At 34.7% G+C, this 25,829-nt stretch overlaps 1 protein-coding gene across 1 annotated transcript in view; it reads left to right on the top strand.

The window, feature by feature from the left end:
* Positions 1-17: 17 nt before the first annotated feature.
* LOC145335349 (NACHT and WD repeat domain-containing protein 2) overlaps positions 18-25,829 on the top strand; it is a 106,737-nt gene continuing 80,925 nt past the window's right edge. The window contains exons 1-4 of the mRNA XM_080181084.1: positions 18-113; positions 663-760; positions 24,267-24,323; positions 25,684-25,803. Coding sequence (XP_080037210.1) covers positions 39-113; positions 663-760; positions 24,267-24,323; positions 25,684-25,803 — 350 coding nt within the window. The 5' untranslated portion in view covers positions 18-38. The remainder of the gene's footprint in view (positions 114-662; positions 761-24,266; positions 24,324-25,683; positions 25,804-25,829) is intronic.

Genomic DNA, 25,829 nt, shown 5'->3' with positions numbered 1-25,829 from the left:
ATCAAGATTACTGATATAGGAACTGAAAAAACTTGATAATGCCTCGTGACGAAGCAACAGTCGACAGGATCTTTGCTGGAAACCTGGATGGCCTTCCACCTTTGAGCTCCAAGGTATCTATCTATCTATCTCTCTATCTATCTGTCTGTCAATCTATCCATCTATCTATCAACAGTCTACAGAATCTTTGCTGGAAACCTGGATGGCCTTCAACATTAAGCTCCAAGGTATCTATCTATCTATCTATCTATCTATCTATCTATCTTTCTATCTTTCTATCTATCTATCTATCTATCTATCTATCTATCTATCTATCTATCTATCTATCTATCTATCTATCTATCTATCTATCTATCTATCTATCTATCTATCTATCTATCTATCTATCTATCTATCTATCTATCTATCTATCTATCTATCTATCTATCTATCTATCTATCTATCTATCTATCTATCTATCTATCTATCTATCTATCTATCTATCTATCTATCTATCTATCTATCTATCTATCTATCTATCTATCTATCTATCTATCTATCTATCTAGGTTGAGAGAATCTTCACCAGTTCCACCTTTACAGACATGTTGATGGAGAGAAATACTTGCTATCTACATATCTATCTATCTATCTATCTATCTGTCTATCTGTCTATCTATCTAGGTTGTGAGAATCTTCACGAGCTCGACCTTTACAGACATGTTGATGGAGAGAAACACACTTATGGAGTATGTGTACCCAAAAATTAAGGAATATTGCAGGTGAGGGGAAGTCTGTCCGTTTGTCTGTCTGATGTTTAAGATCTCGGTAACCACCTCTATAGACATGTTGATAGAGAGAAACACACTTATTGAGTATGTATACCTAAAAATTAAAGAATATTGCAGGGAAAACAAGTCTGTTTGTCTGAATAAAAATATTAGGAACCATTTAAGGATCTAAAGTGAAAAAAGCAATGACCGATAAATTGATGTACATCTCTAATGATGACGCACAAAATTACCCCTTCTGTTGATTAGAATTAGTGGTTTAGACATCCAAGTTTTTTTGTCTGATGTTTAAGATCTCGGTAACCACCTCTATAGACATGTTGATGGAGAGAAACACACTTATGGAATATGTGTACCCGAAAATTAAAGAGTATTGCAGGTAAGGTGAAGGAAGTCTGTCCGTTTGTCTGTCTGTATTTTAAGATCTCGGTGCTTATCAGGGTATATACAAATTCTTGGCATGTGTTGGTTTTAAAACATAGATATTTAAGTAGGGAAAGTACAGCTCTATTGAACATATTTTGCAAATGTAAATATCAGGAACTATTCAAGGATCCAAAGGGAACGAAACAATGACAGACAAATTGATGTTCATCCCCATTGATGACGCACAAAATTACCCCTTCTGTTGATTGTAATTAGTTGTTGAAACGTTTAGACACTCAAGTTTTTGTTTGTCTGAAGCTTAAGATCTCGGTAACCACTGGACCGACAATGTTGATGGAGAGAAACACGCTTATGGAATATGTGTACCCTAAAATTAAAGAATATTGCAGGTAAAAGTTAAAGAAGGTTGTTCGTCTGTCTGATGTTCAACTACTAAACTGTTGTGCTTCGTAGGGTTTTAGGCTATTTTTTATAAGATATAAGTAACTGTATTCATTTAAAATGAAACATTAAGATATAATATTAAAAAAATAAGAGGTATATGAGGGAAATATAGCCATATTGAACAACTTTACTATATCACACTTTCTCAAAACCTCTAATTATAAAGGTGTTCACAGCCTAGTTCACAAAAGACATAGGTCAACCTTTGGAAATTTTAAGTCGACCTAAAGAAGTTTTAGGTTGACCAATTTTATAAAGGCATGTTTTAGTTGTACTTGTTTAAGTTGACCTACAGAATAAAAAGGTCGACCTCTTCAAGTAGTTTGTGAACTGGGCAGTAACTTAATTCCAATTCTTCATATTACAAAAATATTTGTTTTTAAAATTTGCTAATATAATTGACAATAAAAGTACATAATACATATAATTCCCTTATAATGAATAAACTTATAAACTAACAAGAATAGTTATGTTAAAAAGTAGCCGAGTAATGAAAAGATTATTATTTTTTGTTAAAAAGATAATAATATTCACCAAAATCAACACAAAAAAACCTTAATGCTTTTTTTAAATATTAAGTAATAGCTTCTAGGGCTATAACCCTGCGGAGCCTTACCCCAACGGGATACTAAACAACGGGACTCTTTTGATATGTTGTTTAACTAACTTAACCTAAATACAAAAGCACCAGATACATTATTTTACCGCATGATCATAATGTTATTGCTTAATAATCCACTTTATGCTAAAAAATTTCCCCATTGTGTTTGCATTAGGTCCTGCCACTAGGCAACATATTTGATATTTCTTATGTATTAAAATAAACAAAATAAAACTAAATAAACAATATACATATGTTGACTGAAATAAAAAAAATAAAAAAATATTTTTACATACGGACATAATTATAGAGAATAGTTTGAAAAAGTGTACTGTATACTAACCCAGGGAGGGAGAGGACATTGGGCTGTTTATTACACTAGTCCCAAAGTTTTATAATAAAATTTTCTTATTCGGTGACTTTGGGGACTTTATGTGAATTGTGATTGGTTGGTTCTTTAAGTTGAGTGTCATAACCACTAATTGTAGTCTAAAGAAGGCTTATTTTTTGTATTATCATTGGGGATGTACATAAATTTAACGACCATTGTCTTATCCTTTTAAATCCCTGACACTATACATAACTTTTAATTGGAAATATAAATATCATTAATCTAATTTTAATGACTATTTAGTGTATATAATATTTCAATGGATATATAAAACGTGGATATTGTGTGAGATTCTCGCATACCTTGATACAAATGTTTTCCCAGCTGGCAATACCCCCAATTTGACATTACCCCATCCCCTGTGCCTCACCATGGAGGAACGTATTGACCAATAATTGAGGACTGTATTAGCAACATAAAATATCCCCTGTCACAATATCCACGTATTCTATATCCATTATTATTACTGCAACAGAGAATATATTCCCCTAAATAGTTTTTCTTGTGTTTCAAAGTTATAATAACAGAACGAATATATCCATAAGTAGCATAGCAATAATAAAAAACACCATTTTCCATATTTTTAAAGAAAAATAGAACAGCATATTGTTACACAGTAAAAGCAAATACACAATGTGTTTGGGTAACAATCACATTTTTTTAACATACTTTTAACCGAGGACGTCCAAGCTTTCTTTTGGAGAGGGTTAAAAAAACTATTTATCTCTCCACCACTTAGACACCACTTATCTAAGTAATTTCCATGGATAGACGGACGCAATAAAACTATATAGTTGTAAAGAGGCTGCGCTAAAAATTGACTTTCGCATGACTGACGTACATACGTAAAATTTTTAGAACAGCTTTGACTCTAAATATGATATTTGTAATAAAAGTACTTTTTCTCTTAATTATAATTTGATACGTCAAACTCTAAAATATATTTATATATACCATTGTTTGCACTATTATATTACCATCTATCTATTATCTATTACTTATCCTATCTTTCTATGTATCTATCTATCTAGAGAGAAGCATGGCCTAGAGTACCAGGTTGTGGACATGAGATGGGGTGTATCTATCTATCTTTCTATCTATCTATGTATGTATCTATCTATCTATCTCTCTATCTAGAGAGAAGCATGGCCTAGAGTACCAGGTTGTGGACATGAGATGGGGTGTATCTATCTATCTTTCTATCTATCTATCTATCTATCTATCTATCTATCTATCTATCTATCTATCTATCTATCTATCTATCTATCCATCTATCTATCTATCTATCTATCTATCTATCTATCTATCTATCTATCTATCTATCTATCTATCTATCTATCTATCTATCTATCTAACTATCTATCTATCTATCTATCTATGTATCTATCTATCTATCTATCTAGAGAGAAGCATGGGCTAGAGTTGGAGATGCGATCCTCAATTTTCAAATTCTTTGAACGTACATATGATACTTTTACAGAAATGCTTCGCATCCACAACTATCTATCTATCCTTGATATAAAGTCAACACTTTATAGATCATATTATGAACCTTTGATTGACACGTGCCCTGCAATTATCTAGTAGCACTCAGGGGCAAGACACAATTACTTTAGCTAGGCCCAAGGCATTATTTGTATCAATTTATGCATTCATAGGCCTATCTTTACCTATATGACACCATATATGGGTAACGCTAGCCTATTCATGGTAATCTGTATGTGATTTGCTAATAGTATATGTTTATTAAAGATATTATGTTTATAGTTAATGTAATCATATAAACAACCAGTTCAAATATGTATGCCTACAACCATGCCTGATTTACGTCACATATTAACACACAGATATTTAATTGCACAGACAAACACTAAAATCCTGGTCCAGAGCTAATGTTATAGCATGTACCTCTTGAATTTATTCAGTTATTTATTAACTCTCCTACCATCAACTTCTCTTTCTGGCTTTAAAAGGTAATGACTTAGTTGTTTGGCATGCATTGTAGTTTAAATTTAGGCCCCTTAGTACTTAGCATGAATTGAGCTCAGGCCTTATGTTAGAACTCTAACACTTAGCACAATTCACTGCTTGGGACTTAGGGCACATTTCTGTCCTACTCTACTTATAATTTTAACACTTATCCTGTAAATATTTTCATACTTAACTTATGCACTTGTAATATAAATACACTTTATAAAAACATTTTCCTTCCTTAATACTTAATATACTTATATAATTCTGATCGAATATCAAAACCAACCATTTATTCTTAGGTTAAAGCAACATAATACTTCGCGTGGGTCTTTTGTTGAGCTTCCACCAGCTCAACCAAATTCGTATTATACTTGTGGGAATAGAGGGTTAAGCATTCTAAACAAACGAACCGACGATGAGAATGTCTATGTGTATTGCATTACAATTAGGTTTTAGTAGTACTCATAGAAGAGCGGTCTCCATACCTAAATATGGACAAACGCCCCATTCGCACACACAATGGTGCAACTTACCGGTTGTATCTTGGAAAAATTTTACTTCATAAATTTTTTTTCTTTTTTCCTTACCGTACCCGAACCGCCTAAGGCAGGTATTTTTACCAAAATCGAATAATTGTAGTTATGGCAAAATCGGATTTACCAAAACCTGTGAAACTATTTGAGAGCAAGGTTAGGACTATGAGGCGTTTGAAGAGATAGGGACTGAAAGGCACGACACAAATGCAATTGAGAGCCTCGTGTACGAGCAGTTGCACTAGCTGACACTCTAGAGGCCCTAGAGAATGCTAGCATATTTGTGGCCATTGGTCGCCGCCCTATAAGGACACTCGCACTGGTTGACACTCTAGAGGCCCTAGAGAATACCAGCACACCGGCACCTCCATGTCCGCCTCTCTTTAGTAAAACACTTGGGTTGGAACAATCTATGATTGAGCTATGTGCAAAATTTTGATTTTTGGACTTAGTCAGAATTTTGAAATTTAGGAGTTGTGCTAGGTGGCGGAGTATATATATAAATCTTCGGACTTAGTATGATTTTTACTTATTCGGAAATTCTCTAAGTGTTGAAATACTTGAATCTTTGATACTTAAACCAGAACTTATTAAGAATCAAGCATGGAGTAACTTTTCATTTATAAGCTATCAAAATACTATTTGTAAAGGACCATTTTGAACTGTCTTATTAAATGAAAACTTAGGAGCAAATCCTATAGAACACGGGAAACGCTGTTAGTTGGGATACATATTGTCTTTGGAGCCATGTTTCTGAAACAATATGCCGAAAGCAGTTAGTACTCTTGAGTCGTAGTAAAGGGCCAAAAGATTATTACAAACTTGTAGCATTTATACTCAAGTTAAACTGTACTAATACTTTGGTGCCGTTAGAACCGATTTTCTGAGATTTGCACTTACTTATACATGCCCAGGACTTATATTCTTAATGCAATTCTGATTTATATGCGGATGTATCAAAATAACTATTGCCTCCAAAATTTTGAGTTAAACAAAATATTTCAAAGTCTCAAAGATATTCTCAACATCGATCGGTTGGAATGATATAAGTGTAGACAAATTGCTGTATGCAATCAGAAATAACTCCAGAGACTTCCTGAGACTCTGAGCAAAATATTCCACTTTTGGACTTAGCACCGTTTCTATTTCTTTTGTTACAGAGAGAATCTCGAATTTCTGGACTTATAGTAATTTTTATGAAATTGTGAACTTGGTTGGAAATTTACCAAAATTCGGACTTGTAATAATTACGATTTTTCCAACTAGATTAACAAATTTCATTTTCCACACTTAAAAGAAAATTTTGTCTTAGAGTATTTCTGTCTTAGCCAAAATATTCCAATTATGGACTTAGAGAGATTCTATTTCTTTTGGTGAAGGATAATTCTAACACTCTAATACTTTATAATTTTAAAATCCTTAACTTAGCAAGATTTGCGTTTAGTCAAAATACTCCAACAGTGGACTTAGAGTGATTCTATTTCTTTTGACTTATAGGCAATCTCTAAAGTAGCTTTGTGAATGAACTGTTAGGAAATTTCTTCTCGGACAAAATATTCCACGTCTGGACTTAGAGTAATTCTATTTCTTTTGTCTCAAGATAAATTCACTAATTTTGTACTTAGCATAATTTCATTGAAAAGTTTTGGACTTAGTCAAAATTCACTAATTTTGTACTTAGTATAATTTCATTGAAAAGAATTTTTTTTTGACTCAGTCAAAACTCACTAACTTTGTACTTAGGATAATTTCAATAAGAAATTTTTTTTGACTTAGTCAAAATTTGTTAATTTTGTACTTAAGATATTTTCAGAATTTTTTTTCCTAAGCCAAAATTTATTGATTTTGTACTTAGAATAATTTCATTAGAAACTTTTCGGACTTAGTCAAAATTTTCCAACTTTGGACTTAGAGTGATTCTATTTTATTTTGACTTAGAAAATTTTTAATTCAATCTTAACTTAGAAAATTTTCTTTTGTTTGTATGTTCCTTACAAACATAAACATAAACACAATAAACAGTTCACTCAACAATAAGTAGGACATGAAAACTAAATTTTTACTTGCTTTGCTAATGCTAAAATTTCTATTTCATGTGCCGCCAGAATTCAACAGACAACTTGAGAAGAGTTATAAACCATCAATCATTAGTGATAGTGAATATTAGTGATTTAAAAGTATAGTCAACAACCTAAGCCCTATATGTAATTTAAAAGCACACTTATAAGAGACAAAGTTCTAGTAACCAAACGCAGCAAAAGGTTGCAGCAGCCTATCTTGGGAGTCTTGGGACGTCTCTAAAAGAAGTAGCAAGTAATATTGGAAGTACTCTACTGTCTTTATAAAATCCGGATTAAAACAAAGAAAGAACATTTTCTTTTATACCATTGAGAAAATTTAATTTTACTTAGGATTATTAGCATAAAGTCTATAACCAAGTAAAATAAAGTGTGTACATATAGTTCATAATCTTTATAATCTAAAATTGTTACCTTTTTAGAAAAAAAAGTGCACTAATTCAGCTAATTTGATTTTCAATAATATTTGACCAAGCAATAACACCAACCTTGTAGTCTACTTTAAAGAGTTTGATTGACAACTTCCAGCGTATAGATTGATCACCTTGCGTAGGATATCACACTTCAGTAAGACACATAGAATATTGTGTTCTCACTAATTAAGTGGAGCACATCCGGTCTATAATAACCTTGAAAACAAACTGATTATATTCATATATATATATGACAATCTAAATTGAGTCTCAATAGTATAGTTATAAGGATTGAAATCACAAGTGAAGCCCCATAATAATTCGCGAATAATACTTAGTAGGATTGGTAGGCATACCCTAATACAACTATAAGTATTGGGTGCGAGATCTTTGATATTCAGGCAAAACCGTTACAATACTATTAGAATATAGACGATCCTTTGGGAGTGAACCTTAGTAAGTTATATTCATAAAGCCTTACAGGAATAAGCAGATTGTAAGCTACATATCCTTAGAGTGGAGTAAGAATTCAACAAGGATTATAAATTGCTGTTTTTCTCAACAATAACATTTGCTAGGAAAAGTCGACGCCTAAGCAAATAACAGTTAATTTGTGATAGTATATTAGCATACCCAAATTAACTTCGCTGCAAACCTTAACATTCTATTTAACTTTATAGCTAATTTGTACAGCTAACCAACCCACATTAGCTTTATAGGCAAATATAGAATAAATCTAAGTAGAAGTGTTTCTACAGTTGAGCTTAATTAAGGATAAGAGTGCATTAGCGCACACTCCAGAGTAAGATTCAAAGCTCACACGCAAGCATTCACGACGTAGAAACAACTGTAGGTGGAGTAGACAATACATACTCATCTATATTTAACAATTTTAAAAGAAAAATTTGTTATTGTAAACAATTCTTGATTGTTTTAACGTTAGGCGCATTAGTCAGTTTCTTCTTGTACCTCTGCTATTTAAATCCTAAAATAGTACAACATCTCATAAGCTTTTTTAAAGAACTCATAGAAAGTTTAAAAGCTTTAAGCTAGCTGTAATGCCATTATTTAATAAAAGTAAGAAAGATGACAACGCTGAAAAGGCGAACACTCCACGTCGAGGACGCTCGACGACGCCTGGAAGAAGAACTCCGTCAGCTGATGCAGCTTCTGCAGGAGATGATACACGAAGAGAGGAACCAATGCCCAACCAGGAGGAACCAGAACAGAATGGTGAGAGAACCAAGACGCCAGAACCAGACACGGAATCAGTAAGATCCATACCCATGCGCGAGGACTCACCAGATGCACTGATCAGAGATCGATATGTTAGAGCAACACTATCAGATCCTCTGGGAAATTTCCTGTTCCCACAATTCCTGGATACAATAAGACTTTGTAACCCCAACCTACGTGTGGACTCAGAAATGATGAGGAACTTCTGTACCAACTACACACAGAGTATGAGGGAATACAAAGAGGAACAAAGACGTGAAGTTGAGTTAGAAGCCCAGCGTATTGTACAGGAGGAGAATGACAAACGCACTCAACGACACTTCAGTAACTTCACCAACCAAACTGGAATTAAACCACCAAGCAGCTATGCAAGCAAGAGCACCCTAAGCAACGATCAAAAGCTTAAGTTAGCCAATGGAACCTTCCCTCTCAAGCATTGCTTCAAAGGAGACGGCAAACCACCCTACATTACTGATTACCTATCAGAGATGAACACTGCTCAGGAGTTATGTAACCTCTCAAGATCAGAATTTGAAACCTTTATGCTTAGAACCACAACTGGCGAAGCATATACTACTATCCAGCAGAGTTTCAATCTTGGACTATCTATTGAAAGTGTCTACAATAGCTTACTGCTACAGTATGATATACTCATCAGCCCACAGGAAGCTCAAGCTAAGCTGATAGCCTTTAAGGGAACCAAAGCCATGTCATTCCCTAAGCTTGTCAGTACAATTCAGAATCTTGCCAGCAGAGCCGCTGTTCATTATACAGACAAGAAGGAAAGACAGAATGTATTCAACATAACTGCAGTGGAGGCACTCAAACGTAGCTTACCAACAAATAGCCGCAATATAGCATCTGAGAACCATCACAATCTCACACATGATCTTGGAAGATCCCCTACATATCATGAGTTGACCGCTTCCATGTATCCTAGAACTGAAGACCTAGATCTGGACCTACAGCAGAATGGTGTATCAGCCAGTTACAATGGAGATTTGTCGCTTCATAAAAAGACAAACAACACCAACTACTCACATGACAGGGATACAAGAATGAATAGAGACAAACAGCCTGCTAAAGTTGCCGCTACGTCGAGCTATTATAAAAGGCCAACAGTTAGAGAAGTTACTGCTAAACCAGCCTATCCTAAAACCTACAACAGAGAAAACAGGGATAATAGAGATAGACAACCACAAAAGAACACCAAACAAGATTATCATATCTCCTATGGAACATCCAATAAGCGCTACTGCGGTGCATGTGGTCAAAATTCACACAAAATATCAGATGGATGCAGACTACTGTGCGATGACCAAGGACGACAATATCAAACAGCACTAACATCCGGATACTGCCCAAGCTGTTACAAGAAGTATGGCAAAGACCTATACCACGCTCAACACCTATGCCCTGGACGACCAGCAATGATGGAACTGTACCATAGTGGTAAAGTAAGACCTGGTGGTGTGTTTAAACAGGCATATGAAGAATGGGTTGAGGCCAAAGCCAATGGACAATCCAAAGAGCGTGGCAGAACAAGTAGGGTTAACGCTATCACCGTTCAAATGGATCCTAATGACCCCAAGATTTTAGCGGTAGATAGTTCTGCAGCTATCATGGATGAAAATAGGAAAATGTACCTGAACTGCTCCGGCTGTATGTCAAATGGAAACTACGATGTATACATGACAGCTTTGTTTGACTCAGCAGCAGACAGAAATATCATGTCAACCAGCTATTTTGGTATGTTATTTGGAGTACAACAAAATGAGGTTAAGAACCATCTGGAAAAGAGTGACATGGTTCTTGTCAGCTATTCTGGACACAAAATCCCAGTAGCTGGAGAAATAACTCTCATGATTCGTCTCACACAATTCTCAGGCATCTATAGACCAGTACCATTTATGATTGTACCTGAGGAACACAAGAATGTCACACCTATGATCATCGGAATGAATGGCATTAGAGATCTCCAATTAGGGTTGACTTTCGTTGCGGACAACCACCCGCCAGCACCATATCTATACTCTATGTTCCATCCTGGGAGAGTACTAGATAGCCTGTTCTGTTCTGATTATGAGTTACAACTCTGCACAGGGACAATAGACAAAATTGACCCTAATGAAACTCAGACTATAGAAATGAACATCAACCATTTCTTCAACTTAGCTCCTGGAACAAAAGTCATTCTCAGCGATGACCACATTGCCAATGATAGAAATGGAGGAATTAAAATTCAACCTGGACAAACGCAACTGACTGTCAACAACCGAGGACAACTTAGTGGAAGAGCAATGATAACAAATGTCACTGAACATGCAATCACTAACACTGTTATCACCGGATACTTGGAACCAAGCAACCAATTTGTAGTCAAGGAGATCACCACAGACTTTGATTTTACGCAATCATTCCTACACAATGTATCTGTGACAACTGAGCTAGATGAGATTGTACAAGCCCTGGAGCGACACGCAGAAAAAGCTACGGCTCCAGCCATCAATCAGATCTCACTAGACACCAGAAACCACTCAGTTCAACTCTTATAGCTACCAAAATACAGCGCCATCAATCTGGTAGAACGATCTTTTCCTTTAGCTGATGGATATATACCGAATCCTACAGCTATAAACAATGACACTCCAGTACCAGGAGTAGCCTTATCTGACTACCGTTCTAATATTGATGAAATTCTAACTACACCAGATCCTGAAAAGAATAAACTCTTTGAGAATAGTGATGACGTTATTGAACTTGGCTTAAAACATATAGCTGAATCTGATAACCTCATGGACTATGTAACAGAACCTACTGGCTATAGTGTGCCAAAGGACCAGTTTGTTAAACCAGAGGATCTTGTGGTGCTGTCAGACTATCCACCAGAGGTAAGACATTATATAGAAGACATATTCCTAAAATCTTACCCCGATATCATATCTACACATTCTACTGATAGAGGTAACATGAGTAAATATCTGGGCAATTATACAATTAGACTAAAACCTGGTCAAACTTTACCCCACCATAAGAAATTATATTATTTATCACCCGTAGAGAAAATGCAAATGCAATCTATCTTAGAGTTTTTGTTAAAGAACGGCACCATTGAAAGAGCTAATTTGGATGGGGATTCCTATAACAACTATGCAAGCCCAGCTTATCTGATTCCAAAGTCGGATCAGGGGAGCTGTCCTCGTTTAATTGTAAATTTTCAACAATTGAATCCTTGTCTGCAGTCTGAACCTGCACTGCTACCCACAGCAGAAAATTTGATTCAGTCACTAAGGGATAAATTTGTGCATAGTAGTAGTGACATGGCTAACGCTTTTCATAGTATAACGCTAGAACCTTCTTGCAGAGACCTAACATTGTTTGCAACCCCATTAGGAGCTTTTAGACACGCATCCTTACCCACTGGCATTAAGACTTCACCTGAAAGTCTATCACGCTTTATGGAAAAGATATTACACTGGGAATTGGTTTATGATGATAATGGTAATGTTGTAATGGACGGTGATTTAGCCAAAATGGTATACTCACCTATCCCAGAAGTCCAACACATTTATGATGATTTCATTGTCTCAACTGAACTAGCTAAAACTAGATCAGAATCATTGAATATACATTTTAAGATTTTGAAGAAAGTTATGGGGAGAATACACACGCATAAAGGAAAGATTAGTTTAAAGAAATCACAACTTTTTAAAAGTAGGGTAAATTTCTTTGGGTTCTTCATTTCACATAATTATTGCTGTGTAGATCAAAGGCGAGTACAAAAACTTCTAAATATTCCCATGCCTACTGATATTACTATAATGAGATCTTTTATGGGAGTACTACAAAGTATGCATAAACATTTAAGATTTGATATTATGGCTCCTACACATATTCTAACTTCACTTACATCTACTAGATTAGGTAAAACTTTTGTCCCAACTCCAGAACAAAGACAAGCATTCGAAGACATTAAGAAAGCTTTAGCTTCAGGACCAATTTTTAGCAAATTAGTTAACTTATCGGCACCTAAGATTATCTTATCAGATGCAGCCGGCACCTCAACTGGCTCATATTCAGCAGTCTTAGCGCAAATAGTGACACCAGAATTACAGGCTAAAACCCTACCCCCTGGGCTAAACTTCGATGATCCTGTACACCATGTTATTTATGATAATAGGTTACCAATTTTACCCCTACCTTTGCAGAATGAAGGCGAAAACATTAAGGATTATGCTAAGCGTATGTCTGAAGATGGACCACCCGAGTTTGAATATTTGGCTAGTAAAACTTTGGGCTATCATGAAGACACTGTACACAATAGTCTTGGGATATCTTTACAATTGCTTTTAGAACTAAATAAAGTTCAAACACCTTTGACCACCATCCTGCAAAGAGCATCAAAAATTATACGTTCTACGATGTTGAGACAAAAGTATATTCAATTTGTATTTAATAATGATAGGGATAAATTCTTAGAATTTATTCGCAAACTAGAGCATGGATATGTATATCTAGATCCGCAACAACTCATATTTGAAGCTCTTAGTGTAGCTATGTACCGTCCTGTGATAGTTATCACAAATATAGAGGGTGCCAAACCTGTCACTCAACACTGTTCAGACAAAACAAAACCCCCTTTTGTATTTTTACTATATGGACACAAAGAGCAACACATAGTAAGACCCGCAATGGTTTCATCAACCAATAGCTTTAATTTAAAATCTTTAGCGTCTATGTTTGAAATTATCGCATACACCTCAAAGAAAATTACCGTTGCTGAGTCAAGATTACATATCATAGACATTGAAATCCTAGGAATTATTTATGCAGCAAACTCGTTTAGAACTCTAATAGGTCCAAGCTGTGAATGTACCTTGTTAACAGACGCAAAATGTGCTTATTATCTCTTCAATCCTAAAGCATTAACAGCCGTTAATAAATTGAAGAGGTGGAATACCACCTTGTTAACTCTAATACCGAAGCTAACAATGTCTTTCTTGAGAGGAGAAGACAATTTGGCAGACTTCTTAACAAGGGCATATAAGGCTACTTTACCAAGCATTAAAAAGGTAGCCCTACCTAAATTTGTTAAATCTGGTTTTGAAGATAACTTACCCCAATATAAAGTTTGGACTATTGAAGAATGGACACAGTTCATTGTGGATAACCCCGACTATTTGGGTTATGATGAACAACCCCCACAGCCAAAGCAACAAAAACCCAAAATCACCATAAATTCACTTGCCGCAGAACATAGAGTTATAGGCAAAGTACTAAGACCTTTAGAAATCCTAAAAGAAAGGATTAGCATAGAAAATATAATTGCAAACCAAAAAGAGGAATACTCTAACATTTACACACGTTGTCTAACCTCTAAATCAAACACCTACACTTATAAAAGACAGAACTACGAACTTAAAGACACGATTCTGTTTACAAAAATAAAAGGAGATTTAAAGGTTTATCTCCCAACCAAACTATTACCAGTATTAGTATGCTATACTCATCTTTTGTTAGTACATAGTGGAGAAATTAAAATGCTTTTGAATATGCAAAATTTTTTCCACCCTAACCTTAAGAAATATGTTAGAAATTACACTAGATCTTGTTTAAATTGTCAACTTCAAAATTCATCTACAAACTAGAACAAGTAGGAACTTATAGTACAATTTCAAGACCTTTTGAATGTGTAAGTATTGACTACATACAATCCTTGCCCCCATATCGTAGTTATAATCATATCCTCACTATAGTCTGCCAACTAACAGGAATGATTCTTGCATATCCCATGAAATCACTCACATCCCGTGAATTTATAAACAAATTCATGTTTTATTTCTATCCTAATTTCTCCCCCAGACAAATATTGTGCGACAATGCAAAATCATTTTTAGAAAAGCAAAATTTGATATTCTTTGCTTCTATTGGCATCCGAGTTTTGTATTCTACTGCGTACTTTTCACCCTCTAAAGGATTGGTGGAAGCTAGCAACAAAGTAATAAAATGGCCGATCATTAAAATTTTGGCGCAAGACTCAAAGACCTCATGGGTATATCTACTACTGTTAATAGTCCGACAATATAATTGCACTAAAATACCAAAAACTGGATTCTCACCCATGGAATTATTATTCGGGACACGTAGCTCCCTGTCTAAATTGTTCTTTGGAGCAATAAAACCGGATGAATATCACCCTGAAATAGCTCGCACAGAAGCCTATGTGCAAGACCTCTCGGACGGTATACAAGAAAACTTGGACATTTCAGCAAAAGCTATTGAAAAGGGAAGGGAGGCAAGACTAAAGTATATTAACAAAACCCGCATACACAAACAATTTGATATAGGAGATCTTGTCTTGGTTAGAAATCACACTATTACACCTGGTGTTAACCCCAACCTTACTCCTATATATCATATTTCACCCTATAGAGTTTTGGATGTAAGCCCTAACAGTTGCAAGCTTGAAAGAATTTCAGACAAAAGAACTGAAATATTTAAATACTCTTTCAACGAAATCAAAAAGTTCAAGCCTATGGACGAACATTTTGACACCCTCCCAGAGGAAATAAGGGAAATTATTACAAAGCCTTATAATAAACTCACAAATCAAGAGATAGCCACATTAGTTAAAAATGACACACTTCCGCTTATATTCCCGGTTAATTCAAAGGATCCACAACCAGGAATACGCGCACACTCACCCTTAGAAACACGAAAACAAGCGTCACAAAATAAGAAACCATTAGACTCTGATTCGGACATAGAGGACTCAAGTGCCGATGAGGACATGACACTCGATTCCGTATTTATTACCGGAGGTCGACGACTTAGGAAAATAAATGATAGACATGTCAGATTTCGGAATGGCACAAGTTCACAACCATAATTTACATTTCCATTTACCCTGTAAACTTGTGAACAATATGATAATATGTTATTCTAATCTGATAACTAAGTTATCATATTCATGTAAATTTTCCCACTCAAGGTTATATATCCAGTAGTAAAATATACATCTTTTCTCTTCAGCAGGGGAGACCAACTATATGCAATATACGTCGATTAAAAAGTCGATCCTTTCAAAAACACTTAAAAAAAAATTGCATATAGAAAGTTTTGATTCTGTATAGGCAAACAGAGTCAAACGATTAATACAGATTGTACAAATATACGAATATTACGAATGTTAAATACGCACCCTGACATATACACAAAAACTATTTAAAAACATTTAATACAAATTGTATAAGGTATACAAACATAGCAGTACTATTAGGCAACCTATATATATACGCCTTGAATTGTGATGAGTTGATTAGTTATTAGAAACTATAACCACTCTACATACAAAAAAAATATGTCAAAAACTTTAATTATAACTTCGGACAGGAAATGCCCACTCAGAATTTTAGTAGTAGTGAACAATAACGATAACTTAAATTTTATCCTGAAATTGAGTTAGTTTACTATAACATATCCACAAGTGAGGAAATCACCAACCTTGTGAATTACTACAGTTATCACATAACACGTAAGTCTTAACAGAATATTTTACAAAAGTTATAAAATGCAAACTAGATTCCGAAAGCCTATGCCTAGATCACAACGAATTCTACATGAGACCTTCGCGAACCTAGTAGAATATTGTTATAACTTGCTTACGATGATTAAAGAAATGTTATCGTTTAAAATTAGTTGTGGAATCAGCCAACCTAGTCGTATTGTACGATACTTGCATTGTCGTATACTTAGAAACACTTATAGAGACGCATACAACCGTTTGGTTATACGGTATAGACAGCAAGAGTATAGAAGCCGACAGACTATAACAGACGAATTACGGGCAGTAGCACGCCAAATAGAGAATCTGAGAGACACAGTCCTCCTCATTTCTGGACATTGTACTCTCCCCACTATCCACGAAGAGTAAACTAGATTAAAACTGATTCTTATAATCTGACTTCTAAACAATGACGTACGGACGTATCCTAACGATATAAAAGTTTTGCATATGATAAAACCTCTTGTACATATGTGTATTGATGTAAAATACTTATATTCTCATATATCTCTATGTAATTATTGAAAACGATAGGAAATTAATCGCATAAATCATAGTTGAGATATCAAAAAGAACATAGCAAAGAATTTTGTTATTTATAAAAGTTATCATAAACCAAGTGAATGTAAGCTAGACTAAGCACCTTGTATAAAATTAAACTTTAATTACGTATCAAACACTTTAATTACGTATCAAACTAAATTAAGGAACAGACAATAATACTTATAGAGTAGCTACGTAAACGGGAGTTGTACACAACAAATACTAAATCAGTAAATAACAGTGTATATGCTACTTAAAATCGCTATATTTATTTTAACAAAAGTAAATAATCTTTAGAAAAGGTATAAAATTTTTTTTTGACAAATACTTTTCTTTGGTGAAAACTTAAAATTAAATCAATTTTGAAAACAGAACATAAACTTTTATTTTTACAGTATTTGAAAAACATTATGATAGTAAGAAGTTTTCTGACAATTTAACATCTTAGTTAATATAATTTGGACATAAGCTGTATATTGGCACATAATAAAACTTCGAGATTGCTAATACGATTAATTGAACGCTAAATGTTGAATTTGTACATATAAAAAGCACATAGCCTAATAACAAGCCAACGGGAGCCAACAATTTAACTCTACTTGTTGGAAATAAGACTTAGTTTTAAATCTAAAGGGACATAAGAACATTTTACCTTGAGACTTTAAACTTTATGACTATTGTATTGAAATTTAAAAGGGAAACGCTATTTATTCTAAGCCTTACTAATTAAATAAAGCTTCCTTAATGAGATCATCCAATCAATGATATTACTTTAATTACTTGAATCACAAACAGTCTTTACATGAGCTTTCTTAAAAATACTTGAATAAGCGTATGTAAATAACTTTATCTAACGTCAGTCTTTCGGTCTACTTAGATATTGGTTACAAAAAAAATATATATATGCTATCTACAAGTCCTCTCTATATCACAGCACAATTAAAATTCACGAATAATGCACAGGGATGGATATAAATGAAATTTAGAGAAAAGGTACTGAGGTGCGAGTTCGATTAAATATCTATATATACATGACCCTTACAAGCTAACAAGAATGAATAAACTGCGACATAAGGCTGTAATTACAGTTGTTAATATACTATTGAGAAAAGAAAAGGATTAGTTCGCTTACGAAGAAAGTAATTAAGAATTGAATGAAGTTTTAAATTATGGGCATAAAGAAAATACAACCTTATAATCATTTCCTTACATACTAAATATCCTTACAGACTAAACATGTATATACATAACATAATGGCAGAAGTGTAAATTAATGTTTGGCTTTGTACAGTATAAAAAGTCATAATGTCTAATAACAAAAGTCTTTACTTCATAGTGATTACTATTTTGACTAGTTACATAAACAAAAAATTAGAAAATCTGTAAATTTAGTCACATATTGTCTAAAACTGGTCATTGTCTTAAAATTTGTATGTCATAGTTCAACCAAGCTAACAGCGCCACTTTACGGCGTACGTTTAGGGAACGTGGGACCCCGACGTCGAGGGACTCCCTCAACGCCAGAATCCTCTGTTCTATTATTATCTGAGGAACGCGTAGCTGAATTGAAGCTACTCTCCGCTGATGTTATCTCTTCCAAGATGGCAGGAGTTGGAGTACGCATGGAGCGGCGCAGACGTTCTAAACTGAGGACTCGCAGTGGAGTGGGATACTCGATCTCATCACTCACCGCATTAAATCTAATGGGCGGGAGATCGGCGTCCTCGATATCGTCAACCAGTGGGACTAAACTGGCCGCATCCTAAAATTAAGAAAAGGGACATTATTAGACAATCATTTTAATAAATGTTCACAAGAAAATGTATCAACGCTTATCCATATATATTTGTGAGTCAATTTTTATACATCACTAATACTTTATCCAGAATCTTGATATTAACTATTAGGAAGGAATTACACCATAGTTAAAGTTATTGTCTAAAAGCATAGCTATCTGAGCTAAACAGCCTAGTCTAAGCTACGTAATTTTTGCAACGAAGAAATATTATAAGAGCTTATCAAACTTACCACAGACAAATCAGCTGCAGATGGAGACTCAATGCGACTAAGGCACATAATAGAGCTCAAGGAAGAGCTGTCGCTGGATCCCTCAGCTGTCCTCTCAGAACTGACCCGATTACACCTCCCCATATTGGTGTAGAACTGCGTCAGGGGGATTGAGTTGGTCGCCTAAAATATAATAGATCTTATTAGTTTAATCGCAACGCCAACAAAGAATCTAGGAAAATCAGGAAATGAGAATGCCTAAAATCCTGTAAAGCTATATGATTAGGTAGCAATTCAACCCACTTTATACTAGAATTAAAATCTTAGATCGGTTCAAAAATGCTTATGCGACCATACATTTTAAGATTAATATTCTACCAATAAAAGAATTTTAGTTGCAAATACCTCTAGATACGTGTACAAATGTACAGCCTCTTTCTGAAAATTAATAGAAAAACTAAAGCATGGATACTTACATGTAAACGCTCTGTTTGATCAAAGATCAACGGACGGAAGCCAGGACTTCCCGACGAGGTGTCCAATCCCGCAGGCACATTACTTCCAGTAACTCGATCCTCAGTGGCAGACAGACGGTGTACGGCAAACAGCCCAACTCTGGATCTCACTTCGGCTGGAGTCGATGGACTAGCAGAGGGAGCCTAAAACAAAAAGAAAACATTAAGTCTTGATCTAACATTTAAACCCCCAATGAGAAACGTGCGGCACGAGCAAACTCTTAACCTTCCCAGAGGGAAATAATATTAGGTTGCTACTTAAGATTTTAGTAAATGTTAACTGGTATCTCAATTTAATTGCGGTAACCGAGCGGATTTCTCTGGCGACATAAAACGACGACAAACGGTGAGCGATATATATGGAAGAGCCGAAAGTCAACGTTGAGGAAGTGAGAATAGGACAGAACAACCCTGCAACAACATGATGCTTTATTAGACAAAACGGGTGGCTAGAAAAAAAAAATATACAAAACAGAAAAGAAATATACAACAGAAGAAAACTCACCTGTGTATCTGACAGAATATCATCCATCACAGAGGATGCGGCTTCATACATGGTACCCGACGGCTCCACAGTTGGCGACGTAACCCCAGATCTAGTCCTGTTGGTCCTGTTACCGCAGTGAAGAAGCTCAATGGTCCTGACGCCTATGTTTCGGAGGCGCGTACATACATCTCTTATCCAGCGAGCCAGCGACCTGTCTGAGGTGTTGTCTAAACGTGTTAGAGTCTCAAGCCCTACAGCACCGAAGAAGACCACTATGAGAGCACATGAAAACAAGCCTAAACCCAACAACATGTTAATTAAGCCATCCATGTTGAATGTGTCCAGACTCGTCTTCTGGTCTCTCCTCGACTCGGCAGACCCAGAATCACCTCCGGCAACATCGTCACCAATGTCACCGCAGGAGTTCTGCATCACCGAATTGAGGAGAGACCAGATGATTTGTATCGTTCTACTAAGCATCAGTGAGAGATGCTCGTTGCCAAACATCTCCCCTTGATCCCTTTCGGACTCTACAGAATCAAAAGTACTTGTACTCCCATAGTCATCGACATCAGCAAGGCTTGGCATCCCAGACGTGTCACTGTACACTGAACTCGAGTCGTCTAAGGAGTTTTCAAGAAACGAGGAATTGGCAAGAGTGGCCGCAGCCGCTCTCATTGATTCCTCGAATCTTTCCTTAATATTCTGATGCGCGTCCAGGCTGTCAGGTATATACATTATGAGCGAATGTAAATTTAAAATAGAGGACTAGTGATTCTGAAAGGCAATATAGTAAAGTTAATTTTATGAAAAAGACTGTACACACGAATATTTTTTTTTTGTATTCTAAGCAACTATGGTTGAGCCTCCTAACCATTAAAACTTTGATTTATCATCTAAAAGTAAAATTCTTTAAGTTAAAGAATATGTAATTAATCTTACATGATTCAACGCTTAAAAATAGCTATCGTTAAGCTATTCAAACATTAAAACTTTGTTTTATTAGATTCAATTAAGTTAAAGAATATGTAATTAATTTTACATGATTCAACGCTTAAAAATAGCTATCGCTGAGCTATCAAAAACATATTCATTATGATGTATCAAGCAATTAAAAACTTATGTACTAGCTAAATCTGAATATTTTCAATGACGTTTTAAAAGCACTTTCGATAAAGCTAGCTAAATATAATTTTTGTAAGCGACCATTTTAAAATAAATATGGTTGAGTTACTCGTAACGTAAATAACCTATCAATTAGCGTCATTATAATTGAATTAAGTAAAAAGAAAATCTTATTTTAAAACCTATAGTAAAATTGTTTTAGAAGATTTGAATCAGGACTCAATAAATTTTGATTATAAAAGGGGATGCTGTAATCAAAAGTTAAAACGAATAGAATGATGGAACATATCTGTGTCAATATAAGTTTTGCTTACGATGAACGAATTTAACTTTTGCAGACGGAAAACGTAAACAAAACAAGGTACGTCAATTTACCTGATGACTCAGATATGTCCTATCAAAACTACAAATATTATATACAACAAAATTGTCATAGATTGAAGATATACCCATATTGCTTCTAACCCACTTTCGATCAAAAATATAGTGATAAAGACCTTATCGACGAAGAAAATAAGCTTCTTGAGTCTTAAATAGAGGCTAACGAATGCAATAATGGGCATATCAACAATCTATAACATAAAAACATTCATATAAAACAAACGGGTTACTATATTTTATCACTTTTATATAAATTCTCTTGGAATTTAGCGGTAAAATTAAACACTCGAACGCAAGCTCCGCTCGCAAAGACAATTATTAATAAAATGAGCATAATTACTGGGCCGCCAGCTTTTTATAACCTCGTTCAAATCCAACCCCTATCACTTTTGACCGCCCAAACATAAACAAAGGGTTGACAACTTATTGTTATGTAAAATTTAATTACGGACGTCGAACGATATATTTTGTAGATATTAAGTCTAAAAAGTACACTTGACAGCGACGTAATGTAAGATATTAGTCTTTAAAATGATTAAAATTTATTCATGTTAACAATAACATAAATACAGCTAATGCCAACAATGGTATAAACCATATGTACATATACAAAATATACAAACAAGGGTTACCAACTATTGTTAGTAAAATCTTATATTTTTACATACATACGAGTAATGTAACCAAAGAAATTAATACGATATGTAAATACTAATTGTACTTATACATTTTTATATAAAATATTGTTTAAATTCAGGAAACAGTTATATTTAACGGAAATAGAGATAACTAACCAATCCATTATAGGTCTATCTGTAACGAAAAGAATTTCTAGAATATCCCAGGGATAAAAGGATTAATAAAAGATTATTAAAACTTCTTTTGTTTAGATTACCATAGCCAGGATACCCCAAGGAACCGGTTGGAGCACGCGCACTAACTCTTTTTAGGATCTACCATGGACCAGCCTGGAGATAACCTAGATGAGCATGGAGTATTGGAGCCCTACCACCACCCTACCTTGGACGGATTGCGGTTGTGTTCCTGTCAACACCTTGACACTATAGACGAGAACAACAACATTATCACCACACCAGAGTACAATGGATTCTCAGAGAACCTGTCCATCACCATCAGGAATTTCTTGTTAAATACAGCCCTGAATACCACAGAAGATAGTAGAGTGGAGACCGATAGTGACATCAGCTCCAGCAGCACACTATCCCTCTCTACAAATGACCTCAACCAACTCTACTATGACCTGGAAAATCACTCAATCACCTTGGACGAGAATGGAAACGAGGTAGCACAAGTGGACGCCCTTGGCTACATATCTACCTCACCCCCAACCTCAACCTACACTTCGAACGAGAACACTTCACCACCTAGTTCATCATCAGAAGAAGCTGAATTATCCAGAACAACCAACGCAAAAACATTCATTGATGTGACAATGTTAGATAGAGCTAAACCCCTCAAGAAAAGAATGTATTCTATTTGGGAGGTTTATCATCTTGTATACCCAGCTATGAAAATACGCAAAGCATACTTTCTTAATGGAAAGCGTATTTAACTTAGCTTGGAATACATTTATAGTTTATTATATATGCCTATATACTGGGACTACTAAACTTTTTCTTTTTCTCTTTTTTCTTTTTAACAACTTACCCCCATTGGAGATGCGATCCTCAATTTTCAAATTCTTTGAACGTACATATGATACTTTTACAGAAATGCTTCGCATCCACAACTATCTATCTATGCTTGATATAAAGTCAACACTTTATAGATCATATTATGAACCTTTGATTGACACGTGCCCTGCAATTATCTAGTAGCACTCAGGGGCAAGACACAATTACTTTAGCTAGGCCCAAGGCATTATTTGTATCAATTTATGCATTCATAGGCCTATCTTTACCTATATGACACCATATATGGGTAACGCTAGCCTATTCATGGTAATCTGTATGTGATTTGCTAATAGTATATGTTTATTAAAGATATTATGTTTATAGTTAATGTAATCATATAAACAACCAGTTCAAATATGTATGCCTACAACCATGCCTGATTTACGTCATATATTAACACACAGATATTTAATTGCACAGACAAACACTAAAATCCTGGTCCAGAGCTAATGTTATAGCATGTACCTCTTGAATTTATTCAGTTATTTATTAACTCTCCTACCATCAACTTCTCTTTCTGGCTTTAAAAGGTAATGACTTAGTTGTTTGGCATGCATTGTAGTTTAAATTTAGGCCCCTTAGTACTTAGCATGAATTGAGCTCAGGCCTTATGTTAGAACTCTAACACTTAGCACAATTCACTGCTTGGGACTTAGGGCACATTTCTGTCCTACTCTACTTATAATTTTAACACTTATCCTGTAAATATTTTCATACTTAACTTATGCACTTGTAATATAAATACACTTTATAAAAACATTTTCCTTCCTTAATACTTAATATACTTATATAATTCTGATCGAATATCAAAACCAACCATTTATTCTTAGGTTAAAGCAACATAATACTTCGCGTGGGTCTTTTGTTGAGCTTCCACCAGCTCAACCAAATTCGTATTATACTTGTGGGAATAGAGGGTTAAGCATTCTAAACAAACGAACCGACGATGAGAATGTCTATGTGTATTGCATTACAATTAGGTTTTAGTAGTACTCATAGAAGAGCGGTCTCCATACCTAAATATGGACAAACGCCCCATTCGCACACACAGAGTATCAGGTTGTGGACATGAGATGGGATGTATGTATCTATCTATCTATTCATATATGTATCTATCTATCTAGAGAGAAGCATGGCCTAGAGTACCAGGTTGTGGACATGAGATGGGGTGTCAGGAAAGTGTTTATGGCATATAATTGTAAAGTAGTCTTTCCACTGATTCACGATAATGTTATCCAAGAACTAGAAGAATCATTACTTTTATCTGTCCGTCAGGTCTTAATATAGACTTATTTCATTAAGTTCTAAAGCTCTATGATTTTTAATTAAAGGGCTCGAGATTATTTAAGAAAATTTCTCTCCCTCTTTTCCTAATTGCTAGAGGCGCAGTAGCTAGAGGGTTAAATTCATGGAGGGAGTGGACATTGTACTGTAAATTACACAAAGTTTAGAAAACATGCTTTCTCGTATTCATTCGAATCCGGTGGATAGGAACCAGTTCTCATCCATACGAAAAACTATGTCTAGTATCGTAATATATCCAGCTTTCTACGAATATGAAAATGTACAATCATAAGATTAAAACCAGTTATTTTATCCCGCGCCTTCGGCACCTCGGGGCTAAAAAACCGGTTTTAATCTTATGATTGTACATTCTATATCCGCGGAAAGCTGATTATAATACGATGCGAGAAATAACTATTCTTGTTTTCTGTTTCAAAAAATTTATTGGTTTATTAATATTGACAGTGTCCAAACTTTTCAACCAATAGGTTTAATTTAAATGATTTTGTTTATCATCAATTATGTAAATCAATTCATTGTTGATGGTCTAATCCCTTCAGAACCCTAGTAAAATACCTATAGACCATCACGGACAAAATCTTTCTCAATGTACAGCTTAAAAAAACTATAAATAATAAATTACCTTAGCATTTTTAAAAGCGAAGCTTTTCTATAATTAGGGTCGATCCCTCCGTCGGTACGGCTAAGATGAATAGCTTTTTTAAAAATTAATTTAGGCATGTTAGAATTGTCCTATCGATTTCATTTTGCATGGAGATTCCTGTAGTAGTTAGGTAATTAAGAAAGCGTAGCAACTCTATAATCATTACCAGAATGTTCGTACGTTCATTTTAAACATGTTGATTTTTTACATTTTTAACAACTAATTTTTATGTGATCTAATTATCCGATTGTTCTGATTTTTGATATACTGATTCCTAGTACAACAAAGTGCAATATTATAAGCAAAGCAACTCTATAATCAAGTCCTAAAAATGTAAGTATATCCATAAACATCATCCTGTATCAAAAGTTTTTCAACAAATTTACTCACAATTTTGCTTCATTTATATTCTGATTTTTCGGTTTTAACACTATACAAGTGTTAATGTCCGTTTGTCCGTTTCAGGGCTTTGCTTTTATGGATGTTGTCACCCTTGTTTTTTTTTTTTTGTAAATTGGCTTCATTTAGTTTTTTCTTTCCAAAAAAGAATAACTTAATACAATTTATTCTATAAACACTGGGTGTGTGAGCAGAGATGAGATGACTGACGAGCACATGACCACTGCCCTCTGTATGAATGAGTTGAGAGGGTGTCAGAAATACAGTATGGGGCCAAATTTCATCTACTTTGGGGCCCAGAAATATGGTTATAGGTAATATATATATAATTTTAATCTAT

Source organism: Acartia tonsa, chromosome 13, assembly GCF_053477335.1.
Source record: "Acartia tonsa isolate MP-2025a chromosome 13, ASM5347733v1, whole genome shotgun sequence".
Taxonomy (NCBI): Eukaryota; Metazoa; Arthropoda; class Copepoda; order Calanoida; family Acartiidae; genus Acartia; species Acartia tonsa.
This window is presented reverse-complemented; position numbering and strand designations above follow the sequence as displayed.